Genomic DNA, 24157 nt, shown 5'->3' on the forward strand with positions numbered 1-24157 from the left:
AAATTTTTCAATACATTAATATTTCTATCTGAAAAATTTCATTCACATTACCTAAGCTGATAGTTTTCTTTTCATTAGAAATTCTCTGATGTACATAAAGTTGTTTTATTGAAAACTCTGACACATTAAAGATATTTACAAGGCTTTACTTTATTCTCAGTGTTCAATGAGCTGTCTCTGCCTGATAAAGGCATTCCTACATTTCTTGCATTCTTTGTCTCTTCACATGACTTGATTTTTCCATCAATTGACTGGGGATGAAAGATGACACCACAAGGAATTGTGTTGAATTTTCTACACAATTTGTGTGAATTTTCTACACAAGGACTGGTAACTTCTCACAGAAGTCTGTCTCAAATTCATAAAATGAACTGGCCACAATGGACTGGTAGTGTTGTAAATAGATTACACATGGGAGGGCCCAACAGTGAATATTTATTTCTCACTCAGGTAAAGCACAAATGAACATTTTTTTTGGTAGAGTTGGGAAAATTTCTGCTCTCCATAATCATAATCAATTTTTTCTGTCTTAAGTCGTGGTTGCCATCTCCACCCAGTGGCTCCCAAGGCAAACTGGGGTGGGGGTGTGGGGAGCAGATTTGCACTTCAGAATCACAGGGCATAAAAAGTCAGCAGGAATGCATGGAAGGTTTTTGGTTTTTTTCTTCTGACCTGGCCCGGAATTAATGTTTATTGCTTGTGTTCAAATTCTCCTGGCCACAGCTCAGTTATATGGTCCCACCCACAGTAAAGGAAGGCTGAGAAATGCAGGCTAACTGTGTGCCCCAAAGAAAAAGAAAGTGAGTTTGGGTGTACAGACAGCCAGTCTCTGCCATACGTGATTTCTCCTCTGTGTGAGTCCTCTGATGTTTGCTGAGGTGTAATTTCTGGCAAAAGGTTTTTCCACATTCATTGCATTCATAGGGCTTCTCTCCTGTGTGAGTTCTTTGATGTACAGTGAGGGCTGACTTCTGGAAAAAAGTTTTCCTACATTCTTTACATCCATAGGGCTTCTCTCCTGTGTGAGTTCTTTGATGTACAGTGAGGGCTGACTTCTGGAAGAAAGTTTTCCTACATTCTTTACATCCATAGGGCTTCTCTCCTGTGTGTGTTCTCTGATGTCTATTGAGGGTTGACTTTTCACAAAAGGTTTTCTGACATTCGTCACATTTATAAGGTTTCTCACCTGTGTGAGTTCTCTGGTGTACAGTGAGTTGTGACTTCTGGTAGAAAGTTTTACCACATTCTTTACATTCATAGGGTTTCTCACCTGTGTGAAGTCTCAGATGTACAGTGAGTTTTGGCTTCACACAGAAGGATTTCCCACATTCATTACATTTATAAGGTTTATCTCTTGTGTGAGTTCTCTGATGTACAGTGAGGACTGGCCGATGTCCAAAGGATTTCCCACATTCTTTACATGCATAAGGTCTCTCTCCTGTGTGAGTTCTCTGATGTGCAGTGAGTACTGACTTCTTATGGAAGGTTTTACCACAATCATTGCATTCATGAGGTCTCTCCCTATTGTGAATCCTTTGATGAAGAGTGAGGGCTGAATTCTGGCAGAATGATTTCCCAAATTCATTACATTCATAGGGCTTTCCCCCAGTGTGGATTCTCTGATGAATAGTATGGCCTGATTTATGGCAGAAGGATTTCTCACGTTCATCACGTGCATAGGGTTTCTCTCCAGTGGGTACTTTCTGATGTTTAGTGAGATTAGACTTTTTTTTTTTTTTTATAAATTTATTTTATTTATTTTTGGCTGTGTTGGGTCTTCGTTTCTGTGTGAGGGCTTTCTCTAGTTGCGGCGAGCGGGGGGCCACTCTTCATCGCTGTGCGCGGGCCTCTCGCTGTCGCAGCCTCTCTTGTTGCAGAGCACAGGCTCCAGACGTGCAGGCTCAGTTGCTGTGGCGCACGGGCTTAGTTGCTCCGCGGCACGTGGGATCTTCCCAGACCAGGGCTCGAACCCGTGTCCCCTAGCATTGGCAGGCGGATTCTCAGCCACTGTGCCACCAGGGAAGCCCTAGACTTTTTATAGAACGTTTTACCGCATACATCACATTCAAACATCTTCTCTAACTGAATTCTCTGAAGCTGAGTGGGATGTAATTTCTGGCAGAAATTTTTCCCACTTTGATTACATTTATGCTGTTGCTCCTGGAGATCAGCTCTGTGAAGATTCAACTGTGTTGGTTTCTTACAAAAGGTGTTCCCCCATTTGTTACATCTATAGTGATTCTCCCCTATGTGAGTTCTCTCCTGGGCAATGAGAGCTGACTTACCACAGGCCTTCCAATATCTTTTATATTTGTAAGCCATCTCACCCATACGAACCATCCTATGTGTAAAGAATATTGCTTCCTTGATGAAGTCTCTCCCTTGTCTGTTACATTCAAAAGGTTGCTGCAGAGTTTGATTCTTCTTCTGATTCCTAGGGTACTCAGCATATATGAGGGATTTCCCAGTTCTATTACTATCCTCCGGTTTCTCTCCAGCATGCATCTCATCAGGCTCACTAGGGAGAAACATGTTCTTACACTTATTCAACATTTCTGGCTTCATTTCTGAATAGTTACCATCATTTATCATCAGTTTTGAAATATGAATTGGGCTCAAATTAAATGTTTTTCCTAAGTCAGCTGTCCCCTTAGTTGACGTTTCGTTGCTGGTGATTACAACTTGCCACAAACGTCTACCGTGATTTTCCTGGCTGGTCTCAATCATGTCATCCACAATCTGGACATCTAAAAGGAGATAAACATAATTACAGGTCATACCTTTGAATCACATATAAGTATTTCCTATGGAATGGTTTGTAAAGGTAAAGAAGTTTCTTTTCATCCTAGCAGGATATGATTCTTTAAAAAATCAGGGCTTCCCTGGTGGCGCAGTGGTTGGGAATCCGCCTGCCGGTGTGGGGGGCACGGGTTCGAGCCCTGGTCCGGGAGCATCCCACATGCCGCGGGGCAACTGGGCCCGTGCACCACAACTGCTGAGCCTGCGCTCTGGAGCCCGCGAGCCACAACTACTGAAGCCCCTGCGCCTAGAGCCCGAGCTTGGCAACGGGAGGGGCCACCGCAACGAGAGGCCTGCGCACTGCAGCGAGGAGTGGCCCCTGCTCACCGCAACTAGACAAACCCTGCGCACAGCAACGAAGACCCAACACAGCCATAAATAAATAAAATAAATAAATTTTTTAAAAAAATCAATAACGGGGGACTTCTCTGGTGGCACAATGGTTAAGAATCAGCCTGCCAATGCAGGGGATACAGGTTCAAGGCCTGGTCCTGGAAGATCCCACGTGCCGCAGAGCAACTAAGATCCTACATGCTGTGCACCCCAACTACTGAGCCTGTGTTCTAGAGCCTGTGTGCCACAGCTACGAAGCTCACATGCCTAGAGCCCGTGCTCTACGACAAAGAGAAGCCACCACAGTGAGAAGCCCACGCACCACAACGAAGAGTAGCCCCCACTCGCCACAACTAGAGAGAGCCCACGCTCAGCAACAAAGACCCAACGCAGCCAAAAATAAATAAATAAATATTTTCAAAAATCAATAATGGGTACTGATTTTATGTGATTTTTCTCCCTAATGAATTAATGTAAGAACCTTCATTGATAGGTTTTCTAATGTCAAATCATTGGGTTTTTTGTTTTTGTTTGGTTTTGCTTAAGTTTTTTTCTTTTCTTTTAAATTCTTTTCAATGAGGAAGTCTTAGGTCAAAATATTTACTTACTGTCTAAATGTAGATTTCAGCTGACAGCTTTTCATCTGCCATTGGTTTTCCATTCATTATCTCTACCTTTCTTCTTATAATTGTGGGTAACTTGTGCTAGCCCTTTTCTGACAGCTCAGCTTTGAAGATGGCATGATTTTCCTGGATAAGTTACTTACAGGATATGGGAGAGGGCCACTTGTCTGTCACCTAAACAAGAATACTGCTTAGAGAGAAGAACTTTACACCTATGTTTGTTTAGTTTTTACTTCTCCCTGGGGAACACCTATAGGCACCTGTGGGTTTTTCAAAGGCTTAATCTTTTTTTCCATGCTAGACAAGGGAGCTTTCTGCAAATTCCTAACTTAACACTATACCCTTGGCTTCTCGGAACCCTAACAAGTTCACGAAACTCTAATTCATCACTTTGTGAAACTCCTCCCTGCTGGTCTGAAGGATTTAGGTTCTGCAACCCAGCATGTGCCCACCATCTTCGAAAAGCTTTCTCTGGGTGCTTCTGAGACCAACAGCCAAGGCATTTTCACCTCACTTCATGGTGCGAGTGACTCTACTTGATAATTCACTGCTTCTGAAGATATTAACTTTACTGTACTTTACAGTTTCAGCTGTCCCTGAGTTGTATTGAAACTAGAGTCCCATGTATACTTCTCATTCTTTTTTTTAAAAAAAAAAAAAACAATGATCTTCACAAGAGAAAGTAAAAAAAATCTTAATTTCAAACTCCACTCCCAAAGTATGAAATTCTTGGTTTCACTGGCCTTGGACCCATAGTCTCTAGTTTATCCTCCCGTGTCACAGGCCACCGCTTTCCACGGTGAACAGTTTTCTGGGTCCTTCTCAGCCTCATGGTTTCTGATGTAGTGATTCATGAGACCTGTACCTGGACCACTTCTCTCATGGTCTAAATAGGTCCATAGGCCACCTCCTCAACTCCTACCAGTCTTGAGTTAATGATTTCCTAATTTGCATCTCCAGCAGTGATGTCCATCTTCTACTCCAGATTTTACATGCATGCATATGTTCCATGTCAAAATGGAATACAGTCATCTCAAACGTAAGCTCTACCAACATAAACACTTAACCTCCCCTAAATGTGCCTTCTTAACACCCTTCTGGAAACACCATACTCTTATTATCTTCTCTCTCATCCTTGTTTAACACTTTTGTGGCTCTGATTTCACTACTAAACATGTACATTTGTTTCATTTTTCTCTTTCAACAAAATATAAGCTCTATATAAAAAGGACATTTTGGGACTTCCCTGGTGGCACAGTGGTTAAGAATCCACCTGCCAATGCAGCAGACACGGGTTCGATCCCTGGTCCAGGGAGATCCCACATGCCGCAGAGCAAGTAAGCCCATGTGCCACAGCTACTGAGCCTGCACTCTAGAGCCCGTGAGCCACAACTACTGAAGCCTGTGCACCTAGAGCCCGTGCTCCGCAACAAGAGAAGCCATAGCAATGAGAAGCCTGTGCACCACAACGAAAAGTAGCCCCCGCTCGCCGCAACTAGAGAAAGCCCATGTGCGGCAACAAAGACCCAATGCAACCAGAAATAAAAATAAATTAATTTTAAAAAGGACATTTCTTTGATTACTGCTGTTATCCACACATTTACAAAATTTACCAGTGTGTAAAACTTCCCAATTAACATGTTAAAAGAATAAATGAATGTACGACTAAATGCCCAAAAGAAAACAGTCTCTGAGAATGAACAAAAAGGAGGCCTATTGGGACTTCCCTGGTGGTCCAGTGGTTAAGAATCCTTCTTGCAATGCAGGGGACGCCAGTTCAATTCCTGGTCAGGGAACTAAGACCCCACGTGCTGTGGGGCAACTAAGCCTGTGCGCCTCACCTAGAGGGAAGCCCGTGCACCAAAACAAACTGAAGATCCCACGTGCTGCAACTAAGATGCGACGCAGCCAAAAAATAAATAAATACTTTTTAAAAAACCAAAAAAGGCGGCCTACTGAGAATCTAGGGACAGTGACTAACCAAGAAAAAATTCCAAGAGGAGGCAGGTGGGCACCGGTTTTTGGTAAGTCTAAGAAAATATTCAGCAATTAACAAACAGGGGGAGGTTTACATGTGAGAGCCGTATCTGGAGACTGAATAATGCATGAGTCTGATACATGCAGACTGAAGTCTGTCCCAAGGTATGAACTTGGAGAAAACAACTGGTGAAAAAGCTCAGCACGGCCAACATCTGCTGTGCACTCGTCTTCCCAACCTCCCTGCTCAGTGTGCACTGACTGGCCCGGGAAACCCTGGTCTGGGGTTTTTCTTTTACAGTCCATGGTGCTGCTCCTTGCTCCAACTTGATGATCACCTCAGGCCTGGTAATGCAATGCCCTGTTGATGAGAAATACTGTAGGACTTTTGCCAAACTGTTTATGTTTCATGGGCTCTTGAAAAATGCCAACAGCACAGCCTCAAGAGTAGTGCAATGAAGGGTCAATCTGAACCTCTGACAGGAGAGGTGAACACACGTTCTTCCTGGCCCAGAATCTTAAACCTAAGTAGCATTTCATTTCACAAACAACTGTACATTTACCAATGAAGAAAAACGTGCTTGCACTTGGCAGTTACTGGTGGAGTTTTGCTCACCCAGTGACACCAGGCTACTGTAGTTCTCCAGCATGACATCCCTGTATAGGGTCCTCTGAGCATCATCCAGGTCCTGTCACTCCTCCCAGGTGAAGTTCACAGCCACATCCTCAAATGACACCAACCCCTGTAATGGCACATTTTTCCTCAATTCAAGGCATCAGCCTGGGTCAAAAGAACAGGAAGTCTAGGAATTCATTCTTATGTGTGTGTTTTATCTTACACAGGATATACCATACCATGCTTTGTACTCTATATTGTGGGATAAAGAGAAATCATCATAGAAATACCCTACGTCTGTGTTAATTTAGTAGTTCTTCAAAGTACCATCATAGTTTCCCTTATAAATCTGGAATGGTCCTCATTGCCAAAGATACAAGGAACATATGAGCTGGTATGGAGACATAAGTACAAACACTTACCTGGAATAATGTGTTAGATGAACCAGGTTACACACATATTTAGGGTAGCCTGGGGCATCAAGGGAGAGAAAGAATAGTTGTACTTTGTACTGTCAGGTTGCACTTCACTGAAGAGCTAAACATGTCAGCTGTTCAGTGTGAACCACATGTTCTCATGAATATGAGGCAAGAGCAGAAGTCAAGCTGAGAGGCATAAAGAACAGATGCCACTTTAATAGAAGTACAAGCAGCACCACATCCAGGTGGGTGCTCCTGGGCTGAGATAAGAGATAAAGACAGTAAAGGTATTCAAGGAACTGATTATAAAGTTACCCTGCATTTAAATATATGACCTAACTCCATCAATAAAAAACCTTACGTGCTCACTATTTTTTTTAAAAAGTATGTACACATGCATCGTAGAATTTTCTTCTTATTACCTAAGGAATTGCTTATGTCTACCCAAGAGTGAACATGACCCACTTCCTAAACAACAGGGAGTGAATAATGAGGGGCTGCTAACGAGAGGTAAGCTACATAACCAGATGTGCCCTTTAACAGTCATCATCCAGCAGGAGAATGGAGAAGGGCTTAAGGGAGAATCAGAGGAGAAAAAACCAGAGGGAGGAATGACCAACTATACTAGGTAACAGAGGTAACAGAGGAAGATGAATACAGAACAGGGGACTAATTCCAAAACAGAAAAAAAGAAAAAGAATTTGGTACTCATTTGCTCTGAGAAGGTGAAGGGAAAGTTTTACTACCAGACTGTCTGCACAACAAGCTGGTAGATACTAGCGCTATAAACTGATATTGGGATAAGGACAAAGAATAGGATTTGCAGAACAGACACAGATCTTGGACACAGCATGTTTGAAGTTTGAAATTTCTGTGGTCAAATATGTGAAGATGTGCAACTGGCAAATGGATATATGCTCTTGAGCTCAGGAGAGAGATACAAGATGAAGAAAAGGATTTAGGAAACAGCAATATTTTAGTGGTAGCTGAAGCCATCAGAGTGAATAAAATTGCTCAAACAGAACATAAGAGATTGAAAGGAGAAAATGAACAAGTATGGTGTTTTAGGAAACACTGATATTTACTGACAGAGAAAGAAAAACAGACCATGACAATGGAGAAGAAATTTTTAATTATTCTAGGAATAGAGAAAGCCTCAATATTAAGAAATCTATTAATACAACTCATCATATTTGTAGTTCAGTGGAGAAAATTCTAGATGCTAAGTAGACGTCTATAAAAATACCCTCTCATTTGTAATAAAAAAAAACTTAAAAGACGATTCACGGGATTTTTCCTTAACATGATAAACGTGTATGTCTTAGCCACAAGTGAAAGCCAGCATCACACTTATGGGGAAACATGCAGAGCAAGGATGCTTCGTCACCATAGTTACTAACACTGTACTAGTAGTGTCAGTCAACACAATTAAAGAGAGAAAAACAGCACTGAAAATGATGATGGTTCCCATAGAATTCATACTTGGAAAACTGAAGAGAATCACATGACATCCAAGTACATCCAAGTACTCCACATAGGAAGATTTAATAAGTTAGTAGCTTATATAACTAATATAAGGCTTTTATATAAACCTTCGTGTACATGATACTCACACAACCACAATAACAAGAAGACAAAACACCTAGCAATACATTTAACAAAATAATGTACAAAATTTATGAGGCGGGGAAAAACCCTGAAGGGTACAAAAAAGAACTAAACAAATGAAGACACACCATGTTCATGGATGTGAATGAGTAGCACACATCGTGGCAAGCTGATTTAAAAGTTCATGTGGAAAATTAAGAATAAACATGTGGTAGGTTATATTTCTGTCCAGCTAAATTCAGTGCCATAGACTGGGTGGCTTAAACAACAGAAAACTCTTTTCTTACAATTCTAGAGGCAGGGAAGTCTAAGATCAAGGTGCCAGCCAATTCATTTCCTGGTAAGAGCTCCGTTCCTAGCTTGCAGATGGCTGTGTTTCTGCTGAGTCCATATATGGCAGGGAGGGAGGGAGAAGGAAGGAAAAGATCTCTCTCTTCCTATTCTTATAGGGCCACTAATTCTATTGGAGTAACGGCCCCACCCTACGACCTCATTTAAACTTGATTAAATGCATTGGGAGTTAAGGCTACAGCATATATATTTGGGGGGAATATAATTCAGTTCATAGCACTCCTTGCAGTGCCCGTCTCTGTAAAAGGATGTATATATCCCCTTGCACTGGAACTCACATATAAACAGATTTGTAATTCCCCACCTGTCTTGCTTTGACCAATGACATGTGAATGGAAGCATTACTTCTAAACAAAACCTATTTAAGAGTCACACAATGATCACCGTATTTCCCCTTTACCACGTTCATCCTCAGCAATATGACAGAAAGAAATACTCCTCTGTCTGGGATGCTGCATGATGCTGAAAGGAACAAAACTAAAGCCGACCCATGAAGGACAGGTAACAGCACTGAGAAAGCAACCTTTCTTCCTGACCGAACTGGTAACTGAACTGGCACCAAACCAAACAGAAACAAACACCAGCAATGGCAACAAGTAGTGCAAAGAAACTGTGAGGATGGTGTTACTTAAGATAACTGGTAGTTATATACTTACTGTTACTTAAGCCACATGAGTCATACTTCTTAAATCAAATAATGTTTACCTCATGAACTTAAAATCTTAGAAAAAGAGGCAGGAAATCAAAATGTGAGTAGTAAATCTCAACTACTAGTCACCGCTTCTGATAAAGCAATATAGGAAAATGATGAGCTAAGGGGAGGAAAGAAAAAACAGATTGCAAGGAGGGATGAAAGAAAATAAGCAGAAGCTAGAAATTGGGGTCTTGTAGAGTAGGAAAACTCTCAAAACATTTCTTTAGCTTTTATTGTGTTAAGGCAGAAAAAGTTGCCTCTTTCAGTTCTTACAGAAAAAAATACAATGAGAAATACTTTAGGAATCAAAAGTAATTATACTGAGCTGTATGGCAAGTAACAAATGAAGAATATAACTATGACAGTCACTGTTAAAACTTAAGAATGGCTTGAGCTGGCCCACAATAAATTCCTTCTGCTGCACAAAACGGCAAAGACTAAGGATGAAATACTTAAGAAAACAACAAAAGCTTACAGTCTAAAAAGTATATAGATACATGAATACCAAAAAAAAAGAAAGGTATGTCTCAAAAAGCTCAAACTGGCTGAAATCAAAGATATAAACCCAACTATATTTTTTAGGGTTGTACTGTCAAAAACCAACCAAACTGAACTAAAAAGTACTGACAGTTTAAGATTTAAAGAGGCTGCTTGAGACTATCGACAAGAGGCATATCAAAAAAAGCAGCCCAGCCACCGAGGAAGGCATATTTATTTTTTTATTAGTTTTTAATTTTATACCTAATCTTACATTATTCCACTTTTATTGAAGTATAATTGACAAATAAAATTATATATATTTAAAGTGTATAACCTGCTGATTTGATAAATGTATGCATTATGACCTGATTACTACAATCAAGTTACTTAACACACCCATCACCTCACCGTTACCCTCTTTGTGTGTATATGTGAGAACACTTAAGATCAATTGTCATGGCAAATTGCAACTAAACAATAAATTACAAACTATGGTCTTATAGTCACCATATTGTACATTAGTTCCTCATAATTTATTCATCTTATAATTAGAAGTTTGTACCCTTTCACCAACCTTTACCATTTCCCCCATCCCGACAACCACCTAATGTTCTAATGTTTTCATGAACTCAACTTTTTAAATTTTTCCTTCCACAGTTAAGTGATACCGTAAAGTACCCTTTCACTGTTTGGCTTATTTCACTTAGCATAATGCCCTCAGGTTGATCTATGTTGCTGCAAATGGCAGAATCTTTCTTTTTAATGGATAAATAACATTCCCCTAGATATATATACCACATTTGCTTTATCCATTCATCTGATGACTGATACTTAGGTTATTTCTGTATCTTGGCTGTTGTAACACTGCAAGAAACACGGGTGTTAAGATACTTCTTTGAGATACTGATTTCATTTCCGTCAGAAATATTCCCAGAAGCAGATTTCCTGGATCACACAGTAGTTCTATTTTTAAGGTTTCTTATTGTTTCTTTCTATCTATCTATTGTTTCTTTCCTATCTATCTATCTATCATCTATTTGGCTGCGCTGGGTCTTAGTTGCAGCACGTGGGATCTTTGTTGCTGTGTGCGGGATCTTCACTGTGGCATGAGGGATCTTTAGTTGTGGCATGTGGGATCTAGTTCCCTGACCAGGGATTGAACCTGGGCCCCCTGCATTGAGAACACGGAGTATGAGCCACTGGACCACTCAGGAAGTCCCTATTTTTAAGTTTTGAGAAAACCTCATATTGTCTTCTAAAATGTCTGTATAAATTCCCACCCTAGCGTAAAAGGTTTCCTTTTAACTACATCCTCACCAACACTTGTGATCTCTTGTCTTTTGGATACTAGCATTAAACAGGGGTGAGGTGATATCTCATTGTGGTTTTGATTTGCATTTTCCCAATGATTACTGACATTGAGCACCTTTTCATGTACATGTTGGCCATCTGTATGTTTTCTTTGGAAAAATGTTTATTCAGGTCCTTTGCCCATTCTTGACTTGGTTATTTTTTCCTATGAGTTGTAATAAATGCCTTACATTTTGGATATTAACCTCTTATCATATATGACTTGCAAATTTTTCTCATCTCACGGGTTCCCTTCTCATTTGGTTGAGTGTTTTCTTTGCTGTACAAAAGCTTTTTAGTATGATGTAGTCCTACTTGTTATTTTTGCTTTTGTTTCTTGTGCATCTGGTGCCATATCCAAAAAAATATTGCCAAGTCTAATGTAGAAGCTTTTTTCTGTTAGGAGTTTTATGGTTTCAGGTTTCACATATAAGCCCTGAAGTGTCTTGACTGATACAAATATCTTTGTTTAACCTGATAGCTTTGGGTCACACAGATATCCTATGCTAAAAATGTGATTAATGGTGGGAGGCCTTGTTATCAGCACATTTTATGAGCTCAGTCTATGGAGGGACTAGAGATTAAGGTCAGCCACACAGATGGTCAACCAGGTCTACATGACAGAGCCCCAATGCAAGCTGGATATCAAGGTTCAAGTAAGCTTCCCTGTTTCTCCACATTCCACGCACACTGTCAAACCCTGTTGCTGCGAGAAAAAGGCACCGTCCACGTGGCTCCACTGGCAGGTTTTTGGAACCTTGCACATGAAGACTCCTGGACCCTGCTTTATGTGCCTGATCCCTTAACTGATTTTAATCTGCATCCTTTCACTGTACAAAACCATAAACATGAGTACAACAACTCTTTTTTTTAATTTATTTACTCATTTATTTAATTTTTGGCTGCACTGGGTCTTCACTGCTGCACGGGGGTTTTCTCTAGTTGCTGAGAGCGGGGGCTACTCTTTGTTGCGGTGCACGGGCTTCTCATCGCAGTGGCTTCTCTTGTTGCGGAGCACAGGCTTCAGTAGCTGTGGCTCGCGGGCTCTAGAGCGCAGGCTCAGTAGCTGTGGCTCGCGGGCTCTAGAGCGCAGGCTCAGTAGCTGTGGCTCGCGGGCTCTAGAGCGCAGGCTCAGTAGCTGTGGCTCGCGGGCTCTAGAGCGCAGGCTCAGTAGCTGTGGCTCGCGGGCTCTAGAGCGCAGGCTCAGTAGCTGTGGCTCGCGGGCTCTAGAGCGCAGGCTCAGTAGCTGTGGCTCGCGGGCTCTAGAGCGCAGGCTCAGTAGCTGTGGCTCGCGGGCTCTAGAGCGCAGGCTCAGTAGCTGTGGCTCGCGGGCTCTAGAGCGCAGGCTCAGTAGCTGTGGCTCGCGGGCTCTAGAGCGCAGGCTCAGTAGCTGTGGCTCGCGGGCTCTAGAGCGCAGGCTCAGTAGTTGTGGCTCACGGGCTCTGGAGCGCAGGCTCAGTAGTTGTGGAGCATGGGCTTAGTTGCTCGGCGGCATGTGGGATCTTCCCGGGCCAGGGCTCAAACCCATGTCCCCCGCATCAGCAGGTGGACTCTTAACCACTGCGCCACCAGGGAAGCCCACAACGGCTTTTCTGAGTTCTGTTGAGTCCTGCTAGTGAATTACTGAACCTGAGGGTGATAACGGGGATGGTAAAGGGCATGAGGGCGCTCTGGGGACCAGACTTTGGACAAGCAAGAAACATCAGGTAACTAACTAGAACAAGGACCACGATAATCAAATTGCCTAAAATCTGAAGAAAAATGTATCAGATAGAAATCTGGGTATATATAAAGGAATAAAGAGCACTCAAAATGGTACATATATTAATAAATATATAATATATATTGTATTATGTAATATATATTGTATAATATATTATGATATTATTTTTATGTTCAAACTCCTTTAAAGGTAATTGACCATATGAAGCAAAATAAGAATGCATATGGGGGACTTCCCTAGTGGCGCAGTACTTAAAAATCTGCCTGCCAGTCAGGGGACACAGGTTCGATCCCTGGTCCGGGAAGATCCCACATGCCATGGAACAACTAAGCCCATGCACCACAACTACTGAGCCTGTGCTCTAGAGCCCGCAAGCTACAACTACTGAGCTCACAGACCACAACTACTGAAGCCTGCATGCCCTAGGGCCTGTGTGCTGCAACTACTGAGCCCATGTGCTGCAACTACTGAAGCCCGCGCACCTAGAGCCCAGGCTCTGCAACAAGAGAAGCCGCTGTACTGAGAAGCCTGTGCACCACAATGAAGGGTAGACCCCGCTCACTGCAACTAGAGAAAGCCCGTGCGCAGCAACGAAGACCCAACGTAGCCAAAACAAAAGAATGCATGTGGGAGTAAAAGGTATGCCAACGATATCACAGAAGCTGGGAGGAGAAAACTTTTGAAGTATACTGTTTTAAGGTTCTTATATAAATGGTATCTTATTTTAAAGTAGACTATGATAAATTAAAGATGAATAGCACAAACCTTACAGTAACTGCTTAAAAAAGGTGTAATAAGCCAAAAAACGAGCTCACAGGTCACACAAAAATAGGTAGTAGCCACATCTGACCTGTATGCCATAATTTACTGCCCCTTGTCTTGGATGAATTATTCCCATGGAAGAAAGAACTGAGTTGGGATAGTAATAAGATTGGGAGACTTAAGAAAGCTGACCAATAGTCCAGTGGAGAGAAAATGACCCTATGATAAAGACAGGCCAGATAAACTAGTGAAGATAGATTTAAAAATATAAACATCATAAATGTAGCATGGCTTGTACGTTAATGGCAAAGTAGCTTGACCAGACTAACAATGTGCAGGAAACTATTATAAAAGCTGGACAAGATTTATAACACAGTCGCCTAAAGGCACTAGAGAACAACGAAAAGTAGGCAGAAACTAGATTTGAATGATCCATTAAAGGACAAACTATTTTGCAAGTTTATGGCATTTTACCAGAGGGCAATCTTCAATCTGCAAATAGATCAAGAAACTGAAAGCTGAAGCTTTACTGGCTTAGGTGTCAGAGGGCATAGTTCAGGGCTGCCAACAAAACTGGAAAACTCAGTGGGGGTTGGGGGGTAGCCCTCGGAGAGAAGCAGCAAAAGAACATAATGTACCACATTTCCACACAAAACCAACCACAGTTGTTGGCTGACTGCTAAGCTACACATATGTGGAAGACCTCAGAGGGCCCAACAAGAAAGCAGCCTCTCAAAGCTGAAGGAAATGAATGAAGAGTCAGCTGCTGGTCACTATAAGAAATGAAGTTTAGAATTTGAATCCAGCCAAGTTAACTGCCTTGTAGAGCAAAATCACTCTTCAGAGAAATACAACAGGATCCAAAAACTCTTGCAACGTATGATTTACAATGTTTAGTACATAATTCAGAATCTCAACACATGTAAAGTAAGAGGAAAATGTGACTCATATTCAAGAAGAAAAACGAAAAATGACCATAAACAATCACTAGAAACTAATCCCAAGGTATCCCAGATGCTGCACGTCGCAGAAACATAGTTAACCCATCCATAAATACATTCAAGTACTTAAAGGAAGATAAAAAATAATGTATTGGTGGGGGGGAGGGGCAATATCAGTACAGAAAAACAAACTAGAAAAACAATTAAATGGAAATTGCAGAGCTACATACTACAGTAACAAAAATGAAAAACTTTCTGATGAGCTGAACATCGCATCGGAAACAGCAAAAGAAAGCCAATGAACTTAAAGACAGATCAGTAGATATTTTCCTATCTTTTTGAGAGAAAAAAATGAAAAGAGGCTAAGAAACAATCTAGAAAACAGTCTAACATATACGTAATTGTAGCACCAGACAGAAAGGAGAGAGAAAGAATGGAACACAATATGTATTTTTAGAAACAGTGGCTAAAACCTTCCCAAATTTTGTGAAAGACACGAATTTACAGACTGAAGCAGCTCAATGACCCATGATCAGCTTAGATTCAAAGAAAACTACTCTAGGGACTTCCCTGGTGGCACAGTGGTTAAGAATCCGCCTGCCAACGCAGGGGACATGGGTTTGAGCCCTGGTCCGGGAAGATCCCACATGCCGCAGAGCAACTAAGCCCATACGCCACAACTACTGAGTCCGTGTGCCACAACTACTGAAGTCCACGCGCCTAGAGCCCGTGCTCCACAACAAGAGAAGCTGCTGCAATGAGAAGCCCGCGCACAACGAAGAGCAGCCCCCACTTGCCGCAACTAGAGAAAGCCCACGTGCAGCAACAAAGACCCAACACAGCCAAAAATAAATTAATTAATTTATAAAAAAAGAAAAGAAAACTACTCTAGGCACACCAGTCACACTGCCAGTATCCAAAGGTAAAGAGAAGATCTCGAAAGCAGCCAAAGGAAAAGATCCCACTCAGGTACATCTGCACATGAATGATAGGTGACTTATCAGAAACCGGGGGAACGCCTTTATTATGCTGAATGGGAACATCCTTCAAGCTGTAATTCTACCCAGTGAAACTATGCTAAAAATAAAGATGAAATAAAGACATTTTCAGATAAAGATAAACTAAGCTAATTCATCATCAGAAGATAGCACTAAAAATGATAACGGACATTCTCCAGGATGAAAGAAAAAGATACCAGATGTTAACCTGAATCCACAGGAAAGAATCAGGATCACTGGAAATGGTAAATGTGTGGGTAAATATAAAGGATTATATATATATATATATATATATATATAAAATGACTCATAATGTATGTAGACTCAATATGTAATTGTACTTTTGTTTTATACATGTGTATTTACATGTACTAAAAGTAGAAGTACTACTACTAAAGGTCTCTACACTTTCTGTGAAGTAATGCACTGCTCCTCTAGTATATTCTGATAAAGACTCATACTGTAAGCCTTACAGTAACCGATAAAAAAGCAGTGGAATGAAGTGCATTAATTTGACAGGGCTGCCATAACAAAGTAGCAAAATGGTAGAGCCACTCTAGAAGACGGTTTGGTACTGTCTTCAAAATTAAACACACACTTTCAACACATGATCCAGCAAGTGCACTTCTGGTATTTATCCAAAGGAACTGAAAACGTATGTCCACATAAAACCAGTACACGGATGTTTGCAATAGCTTTATTCATCAACTGCCAAACTTGGAAGCAACCAAAATGTCCTTCCGTAAATGAGTGGATAAACTGTGGTACAACCAGGAAATGTAGTATTACTCAGTGCTAAAAATAAATGAGCTATCAAGCCATGAAAAGACACAGAGGAAACTTAAAAGCATGTTAACAAGTGAAAGAAGCCAATCTAAAAAACCTGCATAACATGGTTCTAACTATATGACATTCTCTAATAGGCAAAACTATGCAGACAGTAAAAATACCAGTGGTTGCCAAGGGCTACGGACTACAGAAGGGTATGAACAGAAGGAGCGCAGAGGATTCTCAGGGCAATAAAACCACTCTGTATGACTATAATGGCGAATACGTACCATTACACACTTGTCCAAACCCATAAAAAGTGCAGTACCAAGAGTGAATTATAATGTAAACCGAGGACTTTGGGTAATAATGATATGTCTGTGTAGGTTCATGAATTGTAACAAATGAATACCTGATACTGATAATGGGGAGGGAGCGCCTGGGGGCAGAGAGTATACTGGAAATCACTGTATCTTCTGCTCAATTTTGCTGGGAACCTAAAACTGCTATAAAAAAATAAAGGTCTATTTAAAAAATGTGCAAAAAGGATAAACAAATGGCCCATACACACATAAAAACATGCTCAACATTGCTAGTCATTAGAGAAAAGCAAATCAAAAGCACAGTGAGATATCATCTTATGCCCATTAGGATGGCTATTATTTAAAAAACAAAACAAAACAGGAAAGAACAAGTGTTGGCAAGAATATGAAGAAACTAGAAACCTTGTGCACTGCTGGTGGGAATGTAAAATAGTGCAGCCACCACGGAAGACAACATGGTGATTCCTGAAAAAATTAAATACAGAATTACAACGTGATCCTACAACTTTACTTCTGGGTGTATAAGAAACAAAGTAAAAGTGGGAACTAGAAAAGATATGTCTACACACATGGTCATAACAGCATTATCCTTTATAGCCTGAAGGTCGAAGTAACCCATAAAACCATTGATGGATTAATGGATAAGTAAAACGTGGACATACATATAATGGTAATATTATTGAGACTTCATAAGGAAGTGAATTTTACCATGCTACAATATGGATAAACCTTGAAGACACTACACTAGGTGAAATACGTCAGTCACTTAAGGACAGGCACTGCATGATTCCACTTATATGAGGTTCTCAGAGTCATCAACTTCATAGACACAGAGATTAGAGTGGCTGCTGCCAGGGGCTGGGGGAGGGGAGAATAGGGAGTTAGGGTTTAATGAGTAAAGTTTTTGTTTGTTTGTTTGTTTTTGGCTGCGTTGGGTCTTCAGTGCTGCGTGCGGGCTTTCTCTAGTTGCGGTGAGTGGTAGCTACTCTCTGTTGCGGTGCACGGGCTTCTCACTGCAGTGGCTTCTCTTGTTGCAGAGCACGGGAGAAGGTGCTCAGGCCTCAGCAGTTGCAGCATGCGGGCTTCAGTAGTTATGGCGCATGGGCTTAGTTGCTCCGTGGCATGTGGGATCTTCCTGGACAAGGGATTGAACCTGTGTCTCCTGCATTGGCAGGCAGATTCTTAACCACTGCGCCACCAGGGAAGTCCCGAGTAAAGTTTTATCTGGGGAGGATGAATCTGGATATTCTTAGTGGTGATGATTACACAACAGTGTGAATAAACTAAATGTACTACGAGTACTGGACTGTACTCTTAAAAATGGTGAAATTGCCAACATTAGCTTATGTATATTTTATCACAATAAAAAAATAACCAACAATTAGGAGAGCTCTGCTCCACAGTCATAGTTATGAATAATGCACACATGCACTTCTCCCTATTCATTTTTAAGTGATTAACTGAAATAGCAGAAGAATTAAATAGTCTTTAACAGGGTTTGGAAAAAGGTCATTTTTGAACTAGCAACACACAATTATATCATAATAAAAGCGACAGAATCACTGACAAATTTATATAAATGGAAGTTTAAAATTACAAATATCTGTAACCCTTGTTTTTAGACTTTGTGTAACTTTGTCCTGACCCTTGTTCAAAATAAGTCTGAATAACTCCTGAATTCTTTCTCCCACTGGACTCCTAAGGCTGTCACCACACATGCTGGCCAGTAGCACAGCTCGAGGGGAATCTAACCAGATCACAGCAAACACATCCTTCAGGTTTTGCTAAGGATGACAATTCCAACGTAAAAAAGAAAGTTACTGTGTTTGTTGGTGAGCAACAATGCAGACATCAGACGAAATTAAAGGCACAAACAGAAGTAGCAGGACTTTACCTTAGATGAGATTAAAGCTGAGAGAGAGGGAGGGGTCCAGGAGAAATCCCATTTTGGTGGTTTGACTCACTGGCTCCATGAAAGTAGCATCATATGTATGGGAAGAAAGAAGAATGTGGTTTTCATTTTGGATTTGTTGAGCTTGTGATACCTTCTGGATAGCTACAAGAAAGCATTCAACAAGGAGCTGAACCTATGGTCTAAAGGTAGGGAAGAGGTCCAAGCTGGAGAGAAAGAGGACTGTCACATCACAGAGGGCCAAACAGGTCAAGGAGAACTGCAGCATGTGAAGAATGGGGCCCAGGTTTGAACACCTGGATGAGCAACGCTCAGGAGCAGAAGAAAAAGACAGAAGAATTCGGGAATAAACCATCAGAGAGGCCACAATAGAAGCTAATGGCCGAGAATTTCCAGGAGATCATGGACAGTAGCTTCAATACGGCAGAAGGTTCAAGTAAGGCAAAGACTACAACATATTCATTGAACCTAACTATAATTTAGGTTATTGGTGAGCTTGAGAAGAAATGAATTAAGACCATGTTGAGTAGGTTAAGCTGCAAAAGAGCAGTGGAAACATTTGCCAGAAAATATAGCCTTGAACAGTCTGCTATACAACCTGCATGCATAGACTAGCGGAGAGAAATGAGTTACTTAAAGGACCTGCAGTCAATTCAATCCTCCAGACGTTCCACGTTTTATCCATGCATCAAGTAGGGCCTTCCAAAAGCTGTCCGGGACCACACACTTTTAGCAACTCCAGAAAAACCTGATTAAGCAACTTCTGCTTCAGCACTAGGTAAGTGTCACCATTGCAGAATGCATGAAGTGTTTATTTCCAGACTGGCAGTGAAACACTGTCCACTCCATCATCTATGTGACCAATTAAGCCACTGTTCACACATCTGTGCATGCAAGTTCTCATGTCTCAAGGGAACGTAGCATGCTTTCTTCTAAGGGTCCATTGTGATCAGAGAACAGTTGTATCTGTGTTTTTGCCATTGCACTCACCTTGGACCACTCTAAGGTCATATTACCCGCCTATATCCACATGCCACCTTTATCTTTTTTATGTATATTGCCCTGAAGCTGAATCTTACTTAGTTTTACTTTTCCATTTTACTTTAAGGACCCTCAAAAAGCTCATATAGTAAAATATAAAACAAGTTGAGGAAAAAAAACAACTCACCAGAGATGTATTCATTTCCTGCTGTTCTTAGAAACACACAGAGGACTCTGGAAATAGAGCTGCGAGAGAAGGTGAATGGAGGGGCATCAATTTAAATTTTTTAAAATGCTTATTTAAATAATGGTTGTTGCTTTATTTAAGCAATGGTTGTTGCTTTATTTAAACAATGGTTGATTCTCCGATTTAAACAATGGCTGCTTCTCCGCATTTATTTCCCTGTGAAGTTCCCTACAACTGATGTGGGCTCTGCCATTTGTCTTGCTTTGGTTAAAAGGACATAGGATACAGCAGAAACTAACACAACACTGTAAAGCAATTATACTCCGAAAAAGATATTTTAAAAAAATAAGGACATATGATGCAAACACAGATGAAAAGCACTTTTCCACTACAGCTTGCCTTCTGGGGCTAGCCTGTTAGGGACATGTGGTTTAGCCAACAGCCAGCACAAACCACCAAAAAAGTAAATGAAGTCATCTTAAATCAAACAGCCTCAGTCAGGGCACCAGATGACAACACGAACATAGGAACTGACCAACTAAACCTAGCCCCAAAATGCTGAACCACAGACCTAGAGATTGTCACACTGAGTGAAGTAAGTCAGACAAAGACAAACATCATATGATATTGCTTATATGTAGAATCTAAAAAAAATGGTACAAATGAACCTATTTATAATACAGAAATAGAGTCCCAGATGTAGAAAACAAACGTATGGTTACCAAGGGGAAAAGGACAGGGGGAGGAATAAATTGGGAGATTGGGATTGACATATACATACTACTACATATAAAAGAGATAACTAATAAGAACCTACTGACAGCACAGGGAACTCTACTCAATACTCTGTAATGACCTATACGGGAATAGAATCTAAAAAAGAGTGGATGTATGTATAACTGATTCACTCTGCTGTACAGCAGAAACTAACACAACATTGTAAATTAACTATGCGTCAATAAAATTTTAAAAAGTAAAAACAAAACAAAAATTTTTAAAACCCCAAAATGCTAAACTTTGAGCAAATCTTTTTTTAATATACTTATTTATTTATTTATTTTGGGCCGCGTTGGGTCTTTGTTGCTGCGCGTGGGCTTTCTCTAGTTGTGGTGAGCAGGGGCTACAATTCGTTGCAGTGCGCGGGCTTCTCATTGCGGTGACTTCTCTTTGTTGTGGAGCACGGGCTCTAGGCACACGGGCTTCAGTAGTTGTGACACGTGGGCTCAGTAGTTGTGGCTCACAGGCTCTAGAGCGCAGGCTCAGTAGTTGTGGCGCACGGGCTTAGCTGCTCCATGGCATGTGGGATCTTCCCAGACCAGGGCTCAAATCTGTGTCCCCTGCACTGGCAGGTGGATTCTCAACCACTGTGCCACCAGGGAAGCCCCCAATGTTTTTTTATTATTTTTTAAGTCAGTAAATTTGGGTTGGTTCATTACTGAGCAAATGCTAAATGATATGTCTAAGTCCCCAAACTCAATGTTTTTAACAAAATTACGTGGGGAAAAAAGTCTTACATTACATGCTGAAAAACAACCAATAGAACTTCACAACACATGTAGAACTTCTGAAAGGAAAACAAATGTCACCTGGATGGACCTCAGTAAGGTTGTTGCACTAAGAGACCACGTGAATTTTAAAAAGCAATTGTGTGCAGACCAGAAAACTATGTTTTAACTTTTTTACACCGTAACATGAGTCTGTTAATTTTATGGGGGCATATGCTGTGTTTTATTTACATTTTTAAAAAATCAGTTTGGAGCCAATTAGAGTGAAGTGTGATTCACGCTAATTTTAAACAGTGGAAAATAGGCTTCTGTTGCTGTGCTGTGGAATTTATGATTATCAAGCACAGATTTCTGATGTCAAGTGGGAAACACTTGTATTTTGAGTCCCCGGAGCTCACTTAGTCCACAGAAAGAATTAGGGAAAATAAGACAGGCATGTTTAAGTCAAGGTCTTCTAAAAATTATTTGTTCCTAAGTTGACTGCATTTCTCAAAAATGGTGTCAAAAGTAAACGTGTTTGACTTAATGGTGGCAGAGTGGATAATATTATCCAAAAGTCAAGATGCCTGATGTATACAAAAAATCACGTGAGCCTGGCACATCACTCATGTCCTCAAATCCTCTTTCCTCTCCTCCACCCACACCCCGCTCACTCCCCAATCTTTCTCATAAGGCAGACATACCCTGACAAAGCCTTCCTGAACTAACAGAAAGAACTGCTAGGAAGAGCAAGCATCAGCATACCTCCAGATACCAAACTTGACAGTATAATAGGCTTGAGAGAGCTCAGATAACAGAAACAGTGGGAGTAGAATGAAGGAATGGGAATATTTAGGGAGCACCATAGACAGATTCTCTCAGCTGTGACAGCTTATCCCTCCACCCCAGACCACACCCTCGGGACCTCTCCAATAAGTAACATTTCTTTTGGCCTCTGCCTACCCGCCTCAGCCTAGCTCAGGTCTCCTTCTGAAAGTCGATTCGGACCTTCCATTATCACCCAGTCTTTGACAACTTCGGGAGGAAGCAGCGTCACCCATATCTCGTTCACTCTGCGCAGAAGCGTCAATAATTGCTTGGCCACGCAAAGCTAGAATCTCCTCCTTTCCGTGATTCTTCTGCCTCTGCTCTGAAGCGCTAATAAGCGGGTTCAGGTTTCAGGGGTTGTCTTTCGTTCATAGGGCTCCTCCCCTTCATGCTTCACAATAACTACCTTGTTCCAAAGAAAAGGGGTCAGTCATTCAGAGCCCAACGATCCCCCCTGGCACTCACGGTCCCTAGAAACTAGGTCTTGTGAAAACTGTAAACGAAACCTGGTGCTCAGCAGGCTACACAGCGCAGGAAGGGACCCGACACCTCACCTGCTGAAAAGACTCCGAGAGACCCCAGTAACAACTACCACACAGTAAGACTCCTCATGCGCTTCACACTGATTTCCCCGGGAATCGGGGGCAACTCGCTAGTCACAGGTGAGCAAACCGAATGTCACAGAGGTTAATGACATCGCCCAGGAGGCTTGCTTCGGCGGCACAGCTGGACAATGCACGCAGCCCGCAGCCCACCCACGCTCGCTCGCGTGGTCTGCAGACCCGGCCTCACAGTCACCTTGGACTCCACCCCCAGGTCGCGAAGCCTCCGGAGGCGGGCGCCCGGCTGTCCGCAGTGCACCGTCTTCTGACCAAGCAACACTCGAAGCACGGCCTGAGCCGGCCCTTTCCAGCCCTGGACCAGCGGGTCCTAAGGCCACAATCGCCTCCCGGCCCCTGCCCAGGCTGCGGCCCGCACCTGCGCCTCAAGCCGCGCCGCTCACACCCGCCGACCTTTACGCTCCCACCGAGTGGAGCAGCATCCCCGCCCCGCCCTGCGTCCCCGCGCCGCGGCCGCCTTCCACACTTGCACCCACCTTCAGGGACCCAGAAGGACAGCCAGCGCGCGGGCGCAGCTGCCGTAGCGCGGTGGGGCCCGGACGTTCCGGACGGACGAGGGTGAGGTGGGCGGGGCCGCACACGCGCAGGAGAAACCCGTAAGACTCCATCCCAGAGGCTCCTGCGGGAAGGCGTCCTTGCGTGGAGAGAGTGCGTGTCCCACACGCGTCTCCGTCCGTCGGCGCCGTCGGGGGCCGTTTTGTGTATCGAGGGGTAATGGGTCTTGCTGCCCTGAGCCCCGGATGTGATGGATGAGACTGTGTCTCGACCCACGTGCAACCACGTGGAATTCTGGTTTGTTATTAAGTCCTAGTTTAAGAAACTGAAAGAGAGGTTGTGAGACGAATGGGTAAATTCTTATGGGGGCCGAGAATCCGATGATACTATAAGTTAGCTTTAATGTTTTTGTTAACTATAATGGCATTGCGGTTATGGATCCCACGTCCTTTTTTTTTTTTTTTTAACAGTTGCATACTACAGCATGAATCGTGAAATATCACAATGTCTGTCCTTATTAAAGTACGTAAACCAAGATTGCAACTGTTGTGACTTTGTTAAATTAACACTTTAAATGTATATCCTGTGTGCGCGATATTGTTGAACCATAGTTTGCTTTAATTACTTTAATTAGTTTGACACAATCTTTTATGGACTTTGTGTCAACAAAGACCACGAGGAAACGTGAAATAGAAAATTTTATTACACGTAGGTCTATGCGTGCCTGTATGTGCCACAAGAGGAGTTCAAGACAGGCGGTGTGGATGGGAAAGGGACAGGGCATGCTGCTTGGGAGGCTCTGGGACATTGCAGTGGTCGCAACGTGACACAGCGATGGGAGTCCTGTAACTCTTTGTTCCGGCAATGCTGGCCCTTTGAGTTTAC

The 24157-nt window shown here is 42.1% G+C and overlaps 1 protein-coding gene across 1 annotated transcript; it reads right to left on the reverse strand.

Annotated features, from left to right (window-relative positions):
- Positions 1-114: 114 nt before the first annotated feature.
- LOC112411315 (zinc finger protein 25-like) lies at positions 115-23341 on the reverse strand. Its single transcript, XM_024762350.1, is given in 6 exon segments — positions 115-1743; positions 2687-2747; positions 5995-6093; positions 6349-6475; positions 19846-19904; positions 23254-23341. Coding segments are annotated over 5 exon segments (1317 nt in total). The 5' UTR covers positions 19861-19904; positions 23254-23341; the 3' UTR covers positions 115-728.
- Positions 23342-24157: the final 816 nt, after the last annotated feature.

The sequence above is a fragment of the Neophocaena asiaeorientalis genome, unplaced genomic scaffold (assembly GCF_003031525.2).
Source record: "Neophocaena asiaeorientalis asiaeorientalis breed wild unplaced genomic scaffold, Neophocaena_asiaeorientalis_V1.1 scaffold356, whole genome shotgun sequence".
NCBI lineage: Eukaryota > Metazoa > Chordata > Mammalia > Artiodactyla > Phocoenidae > Neophocaena > Neophocaena asiaeorientalis.